We start from the raw sequence: 7,811 nt of genomic DNA, 5'->3' as shown, positions 1-7,811 counted from the left end.
TACCAGGCAGACCACCGGCTTCCAGGGGCACAGCTGGGTGTCAAGTTCTGCTCAGCTTTTCCTGAGCATTACGCCCTCAGGTCCCTGAAGGTGAGACCACCCTGGACCTGAGTGGGGAGCTGCTCTGCCTGCCTGCGGGGCTGTCCCCGGGGACACAGCGCCCCGGTCGGTCCCCCTGCTGGGTGGCACAAGTGCCGTGGTCTCACCTGAGGTTCTGCCTCGTGGTCTGGTAGTCCTGCAGCTGCTGCCGGATGCCCTCAAGCTCAGCCTCCAGGTCGCTGTGGCCAGTGCCCACAGGAGAATATGCTTCATTTCGGCCAGCCTCTTGGCTCAGTCCAGGATGAGCTAAGCTGCCAGGAGAGGTGCCCCCTCTCGAGGCACTGACAGGCCCCTGGTACACACCTTCAGGGTCAGAGCCAGGCCCAGGCCTGGTGCCCCTGAAGTCCCCAGGAAGGAGCAGACAGGGGCTGGGGACACCGGCCAGGGACGAACGGACCTGGGATGGAAGCCCAGGCGTCACCGGCTGGGCTGACAACTGTAAAGGAAAGATGAACACTGACCAGGGAAGCGGGAGGAAGGTGCGGAGCCGGGGTTCCCCACGCCTGCTCTGGCCTTGCCCTCCTACTTCCGCACCCGACCCCACCAGAGGGCCCCCACCACTGGAGCAGCCACTGCCAGCTGTACCAAGCTTTCACCCCTTCTAGCAAAGACCGACCATTTCCCTGAGAAAGGTGCTCCAGCCCTCCTTCCCTCCTCCTGGTGACACCAGCCCCTGGAGGGATGCGATGCTCCCACCCCCTCTCCACCCCCTCAGGTCGCAGCCCTTCGGGCACAAGCTCCTGCGGGGCCAGCCCAGGGCACAATTGTGCCTCCTCACTTCCCCGTCCCAGCTCCTTGACTCTCACATCACAGGCCCCAGAGTGGCAACCCCTCCTCCCTGTCACCCCTTCGGTTCTCAGGGGGTTACCTCCAACCTGTGCTGCGAACTGTCAACTTTGATCTGCAGCCCTGACCTCGTTCCTGGAGGCCAGGCTCCATCTGTTGCTTTACCTCAAACCTGACAGGTTCAGGACTCACTCTTTATGTGTCACCTGGGTCCCCAGCCACGTCTTCCCTCTCGCAGTAAAAGAACTCATTATTCCCCTCGTTGTTCAGGTTGGAAACCCAGGAGCCATCCTGGACTCCTTCCCTTCCTCTCGCCAAACCCATCAGAGCGAGCCCTGCCTGCTCTGCCTCCCATGGCGTCCACGCACCGCGGCCCAGCCACAGCACCTTCTGCTGGACCCGCGTCCACAGCCTCTCGTTCTCCTAAGTCCAGCTTCTCCCTGGGGCCTGCATGGCCCTCCCTGGTCCACAGCCTCTACCTCTGTCTGCGTGTGGGGTTTCCTTTGGTCTCCACCTCCGTGTAAGCGTCACGAGCACAGGCCTTGGGGGCCATTCCCTGCTGTGTCCCCAGGATAGTGGCCCCTACACTGGGTACGTCTCCCAAGGCAGCGGGCACAGCTTTGGCTACGGCACCGAGTATGCGAGAAAGCAGCAGCAAAGGCCAGACCAGAACACGCCCCAGGGGTCTTACCCAAACAGGTACTTGGGCCCCACGTGGCGCAAAGGAGGATGGAGGCAGCAGCTCTGGGCTGGGGTGTGCCACGGGTGGTAGCTTCAGGCCAGGGGCGCGTGGCAGGGGGCTACTTGAGTCCAGCACTGACCGGGCGGGGCCCACTGGCCGGACCTGGTGTGGGCCGCACTCCCACAGGGCCTGGGACCTGAGTGGCGGAGCGGCAGGAGCCGGTCAGGCAGTGCCCCCAGAGGAGCAGGAAGGAAGGGAGCCAGGCCCCCTTAAGGCACCAGGACTGCAGCACCTACCCCTGCCTGCTGAGGGGGCCGCACCCCAGGGGCGCCTGGCTCTGCAAGGGCTCCACCAGGAAGCTTGGGCGTCGCGGCTGCTTCCGTGCCCAGCGGGCAGCATTGCTGGGAAGAAACAGGCTGTTTCTCCAGGCTGCCCAGGGCCTGGGACCTTGTGGGTGCAGTCATCCAGCCCGTCCTCTGAAATCGCTCAGGGAGACTGGAGGCCGGGTGAGGAAGGCCCTCGCCCCAGCTGCCTTCCTGGACGAGCAACTCCAGGGGCCTGCTGCCTGTGGGCGCCCCACCCACGCATCTCACGGGAGCCAGGCACAGGCTGCAGCAGCACAGCGTGCAGGGCCAGTGTGTCCCAGAGGGCACCCGCTCCTGGCTGTGCCGGGAGAAGTGGGGTGACTACCAGGCCTGGTGAGGAGGGGCTACCAGGGGGCCCATCTGGGAGGAATAGCAGCTGAGCCCCCGGTTAGGGCCCCACAGGAGCGGGGGCAGGATTCTGCTGCACAGGGGGCTCCCAGTGGCTCAGCCGTGACCCCAGAGCCCAGTGTCCTTCCCATACTGTCCAAGCTCTGCCCCAGGAGGAAGCGAGGAGAAGGAGGTGAGGGACGGGGCTACTCACAGCTCCAGGAGCTGGGGGTCCCCAGGGGCTGACGCCAGGCCATCCAAAGCTCCCCAAAGCCCACGAGGAGCTGGTGGCCTTTTGGTCTCCAGGGGGGCATCGCCAGCCCCGGCGGCAACGTGGCTAAGAAGGGGACACTCAAACGTCACTCTTCTGCTGGGCTCAGTGGATGCAGGGGACTGCGGCTCCCTGCCCTGACCCAGCGCCTTCTGTTTCCAGAGCGTGGCACAGCGACGCACTGTGCGGTGGAGACAGTGGGCCGCCTGCAAACGGCCTCCGGTCAGGGCGGTGCTGTGCCGCCCATGCCCACGGGGCTGGGGGGATGGGGACACCCCAGACCCACCTGCACCTGCTGCTGGGCGTGCAGCTGCTGCCGGAAGGCCTTCATGCCGGCCGCAAAGCGCAGGAGGCGCTCAACGCCCTCCCTGAGGAGCTGCAGCTGGTAGACCTGCACCGCCTGCTCCTCCCGCGCCTTCTTCCTCCTCGCCTCCTGCACGAAGCCCCGCCAGGCGGCCCAGGCCTCCAGGGAGAGGAGCAGTGAGGCCCAGCCGTCTTGCTGAGGCCCCCTCCCGCCGGCTGTGGCCTCTGCTGGGACGGGGAGCCCGTTACCTTCGCCTGCAGGGAGAAGGCCCAGAACCACAGGGCCCGTGCCGTGCGCTGCTGCTCGTGCCTCCTGTCCAGCAGCTGTGGGCCACAAAGGCAGTGTCCCCTTCAGGGAGCCCCCCTGCGCGGCCCCAGTCACCCTCAGATCCCTCTCCAGCTGGGTCCCGCCCTGCCTGCCCTGAGGCTGGGGATCGAGGAAGCTGCTCGGGAAAGAATGTCCAGGAGCTCTGGGGGCAGGACTCCGGGCTCCGGGGAGCAAAGGGACCGGACCCCTGAAGGGCCGCCAGGCGGGACACAGGACGCAGTCTGCCCGGTGTCTCCGCAAAGCCTCAGTAAAGACCTGAAGTGGGTTTCCTATCAATTTCTACACGTTACCCTGACGTGTTTTCAACAGGACACTGCAGGAAGGGACTTGGCCTTAGACAGGTTCCCAGGGAAGGAAGCTGGCAGTGCTGGGCAGTGGTTGGCGGGGATGGGGGGCCCCGGGAGGAGGGTGACACCAGCAGGAGCTGGAGGCAGGCCGGGAGGGGCAGGACGGGGGGGCTTCTCCAGGGCGCCCACCTGTCGTCCCCACCGGTGGAAGTAGGCCCGGCTGAGCGTCTGGGCCCGGAGTCGGGCGGCCTGCCTCTGCCGCAGCTGGGGAGAAAGCACGTAGTGGGCTGTGGGCCGTGTGCCTGGGGCCGGCAGGTGCCCACACGCAGAGCCCCCGAGGGCGTCGTGGGCTCCAGGCCCACCAGCACCTCCTCCCAAGGGCCTCCTGCACAGGTGGGGTGTCCAGATGGCTCTGCAGTTCACCCAGTGCTGACAGGCGTGCTTCAGACTGAATGGGTTCTCTGCAGAGCCACTGTCCATCCGGGGGACAGGCTCCCGAGGCTGCTTCCCCAGCCTTCACTCACCAACCAGAAAGGCAGCCTTGCACCCACAGGACCCCGGTCACCACCGTCCACACTGGCTGCTGGGAGCGCTTCAGCAAAGACCTTTCCTCGCCGGAACGCGGTCTCCTGGCCCAGACAGCCCAGCCGCGTTGGGGAGCTCGTGGAGCTGCCCCCCGCCTCACCCTCTTCCTGACGCAGCCCTGATGGTGCGCCTTCCACCGGGCCAGGGCCTCCTGCAGCAGCTTCCGGCAACAATGTCGCACTGCCCGCTCCATCTGCACCCTCTGCTGGGCAGCCCTCCGGCTTCGGTCCCGCCAGAGCCGAAACCAGGTCCTGAGACGGCCTGAGACAGACCGGAGTCAGTCAGCTCTCGTGGAGGACGCACATGGACCCCTAGTGCTGTGCGTGCTAAGTCGCTTCAGTCGTGTCTGACTCCACGACCCCATGGACTGTAGCCCACCAGGCTCCTCTCTGTCCATGGGATTCTCCAGGCAAGAACACTGGAGTGGGTTTCCAAGCCCTCCTCCAGGAGTTCTTCCCAACCCAGGGATCAAACCTGTGCCTCTTATGTCCCAGCACCGGTAGGCTCTTTACCACTAGCCTCACCTGGGAAGCCCTCACGGAGCAGCAGGCAACAGTGAAACTTAGAGGGTGGAGAACCTGGGTGAGACTACTGCGTGTGGACATGTCCTCCGTGAGGACAGCTCTGGCCACCTTCAGAGGCTGCGCACACCCTGACGGGAACCAGGGCTGTTGATCGCTGGGCCCCCCACCCCACCCGAGCCATAAGCCTGTGCACAGCAGCCGCAGGTGTGCCAAAACCCCTGCAGAGCCGCCTGCAAGCAGCTGCTGGGCTTGAGGCAATGGGAGGAAACCGAGGCTCAGTGGCCCAGGCAGCCTGAGCCAGGCACGGCGAAGCCCGGCTCTGCTGAGCGCATGCATCCTCTGACGGCCGGGCTCCGCAAGCAGGTGGGTCGGGGCCGCGCCCCACGTGTCTGTCACCAGACTCTCTCGAGGGACCAAGCACTCTGTTCTGGTGCTGCTTTCCCTTTTGGAGTTTTTCCTTTTCTGTAGCCTGGAGGTGTCACATTAAGTGCTGCTGTTCCCCGGGTCCTGCTTTACACACGGACGTGTGAGCCTCACTGGACCCCCACGACCACCTCCAGGGCAGGTACTACCATTCCCACACTCAGCCGGCACACCGAGGCTGAGAGGAGGCCCTGCCTGAGTTACGCAGCCATTGATGGGCATGAGTGCCCACGATCCCTTACCCCTGCTCCGTCCTCCTGCAGCCCCAGCTGAGCCCTGGACCACCAATGTGTGCCTGAGACTCAGAGGCTCACTTATGCCAAGAAACAGCCCCATGGGTATGGTGAGCACACGTGCTGCGTGCTGAGAACACGGCATGTCATCAACAGCCCCCAGCGCCCCGCACCAGCCCTAATGGGCACAGAAGCCGAGGGCCAGCCACGTGCCACCAGCCATCTGAGGAAAGACGCTGCCGGCAGGCCCACAAGGGAAGCAGCTTCAGCTGTGCCGGTCACCCCCCCACCGCAGTCGCCTGACCCAAACCGGGTGCCGTGCAGCACCTGTGCCAAAGTCCGCCCAGCAGAGACTGGGGGTGGGCTGAGCGCCGCATCTTTCCTGGGAATGACTAGAAACATTTACCTTGGTTTCTAGGGTGAGGGGCAGTCTGAGGTCACAGAGGAGCGTGCTGGACCCTGAGATTCTGTCCAGGAGAGCATGGAACTGTGTTCATTGACACAAGAACGAGTCAGAACCAAACCTGAGTGGATTAGCTTTTGTCTCAGAGCAAATGCTATTAAGCCAATTTAACAGCTTGATCCATTTTCTCTATGGTCTGATTTAAACCATTTCTCATTCATTCTAACCAGCAGCTGTCTCCTCAAAGTGTCAGACGTGCCCCTGCAGACCCAAGGGTCCCTGTTTTCACATCTCTCTCCAGCAGCGGTCCCCCCAGGCCATTGGAATGGCAGGTCATGGGACTGCCTGGGGCCAGCTGGACAGTCCCTGCTTCCCAAGCAGACTAGGAAGCAGGACCCTGACAGGGAGGGCCCAACCTGACAAGCAGCTGTCACGGGCAGAACGTCCCCATCAAACTGCCTCCAAGACCCCATTCCAGCTCCAGGTCTTTACTTCTCTGTAGATCTCAAGCCTGGGCCTTTTCATTAATGGCAACTGGCTGGGAAAAGGATGTGAAGATGGACCAGTTTACTCCTCCCAAGGTCACATCCACCCCAGAACCTGAGCTAATGGTGTGTGGAGCAACTGACATCTGGAGTGGGGTGTGCCCTTAACCCAGTTATGACTGGTCTCTTAAGAAGAGACACAGACACGGATGATGTCGTGAGGAACGATAAGGCCGGAGTGACAACATGTCTACAGCCTGAGGTGCAGCAAGGGTGCCCAGGAGCCACCAGAAGCCAGCTGAGCAGGGGAGGAGACCACCTCCCCACCACTGCAAAGCCTTTGGAGGGAGCACGGCCCTGCCAGCACCTTGAGTTTAATCTTCACAGGCCGCTCTTCAGCTTCCAGACTTTTGCCAAGAGAACGTACTGGTCACAACAAACACCCGCTTCCAACAACAGAAGAGACGACTCCACATGGACGTCACCAGACGGTCAACACCAGAATCAGACTGACTACATTCTCTGCAGCCAAAGATTGAGAAGCTCTATACAGTCAGCAACAACAGACCAGGAGCTGACTGTGGCTCAGATCGTGAACTAACTCCTTATTGCCAAATTCAGACTTAAATTGAAGAAAAATAGGGAGAAGCATTAGACCATTTAGGTATGACCTAAATTAAATCCCTTACGATTATACAGTGCAAGTGACCAATAGATTCAAGGGATCAGATCTGACAGACAGAATGCCTGAAGAACTATGGAGAGAGGTTTGTAACACTGTACAGGAGACAGTAATCAAAACCATCCCCAAGAAAAAGAAATGCAAAAGGCAAAATGGTCCAAGGAGGCCTTACAAATAGCTGAGAAAAGAAGAGAAACAAAGGCAAAGGAGAAAAGGAAAGATACACTCATCTGAATAGAGAGTTCCAAAGAATAGCAAGGAGAGATAAGAAAGCCTTCCTAAGTGATCAAGGCAAAGAAATAGAGGAAAATAACAGAATGGGAAAGACTACAGATCTCTTCAAGAAAATTAGAGATATCAAGGGAACATTTCAGGCAAAGATGGGCTCGATAAAGGACAGAAATGGCATGGACCTAACAGAAGCAGAAGATATTAAGAAAAGGTGGCAAGAATACACAGAAGAACTATACAAAAAAAATGACCCAGATAACCACGATGGCGTGATCACTCATCTAGAGCCAGACATCCTGGAATGTGAAGTCAAGTGGGCCTTGGGAAGCATCACTATGAACAAAGCTAGTGGAGGTGACAGAAATTTCAAATCCTAAAAGATGATGCTGTTGAAGTGCTGCACTCAATATGCCAGCAAATTTAGAAAACTCAGCAGTGGCCACAGGACTGGAAAAGGTCAGTTTTCATTTCAATCCCAAAGAAGGACAATGCCAAAGAATGCTCAAACTACTGCACAATTGCACTCATTTCACACGCTAGCAAAGTAATGCTCAAAATTCTCCAAGTCAGGCTTCAACAGTACGTGAACTGAGAACTTCCAGATGTTCAAGCTGGATTTAGAAAAGGCAGAGAAAGGAGAGATCAAATTGCCAACATCTGCTGGATCATAGAAAAAGCAAGAGAGTTCCAGAAAAACACCTACTTCTGCTTCACTGACTTTGCTAAAACCTTCTATTGTGTGGATCACAACAAACTGTGGAAAACCCTTAAAGAGATAGGAATACCAGATAACCTTA

General features: G+C 59.8%; 1 protein-coding gene across 50 annotated transcripts in view; it reads right to left on the bottom strand.

Annotated features, from left to right (window-relative positions):
* Window positions 1-7,811, bottom strand: part of SFI1 (SFI1 centrin binding protein) — a 95,645-nt gene that overhangs the window by 907 nt on the left and 86,927 nt on the right. For 40 of the 50 annotated variants that reach the window (XM_086348870.1, XM_086348899.1, XM_086348895.1 and 37 more), the window contains 8 exons: window positions 4,134-4,294; window positions 3,638-3,712; window positions 3,083-3,157; window positions 2,817-2,993; window positions 2,474-2,736; window positions 1,864-1,968; window positions 1,577-1,763; window positions 207-535 (listed from right to left, as the gene is read on the bottom strand). In XM_086348870.1, the coding sequence (XP_086204996.1) occupies window positions 207-535; window positions 1,577-1,763; window positions 1,864-1,968; window positions 2,474-2,736; window positions 2,817-2,993; window positions 3,083-3,157; window positions 3,638-3,712; window positions 4,134-4,294 (1,372 nt within the window). Of the gene's footprint in view, window positions 1-206; window positions 536-1,576; window positions 1,764-1,863; window positions 1,969-2,473; window positions 2,737-2,816; window positions 3,158-3,637; window positions 3,713-3,972; window positions 4,295-7,811 lie in introns of those variants that run through there. The other 10 variants (XR_015144792.1, XR_015144793.1, XR_015144795.1 and 7 more) reach the window with 4 other exon arrangements.

This window comes from Bos grunniens, chromosome 17 (assembly GCF_055505025.1).
Source record: "Bos grunniens cultivar Pamir isolate PY7600 chromosome 17, Bosgru_T2T1.0, whole genome shotgun sequence".
Classification (NCBI taxonomy): Eukaryota; Metazoa; Chordata; class Mammalia; order Artiodactyla; family Bovidae; genus Bos; species Bos grunniens.
The sequence above is the reverse complement of the archived record's forward strand: the minus strand, read 5'-3'. Positions and strand labels throughout refer to the sequence as shown.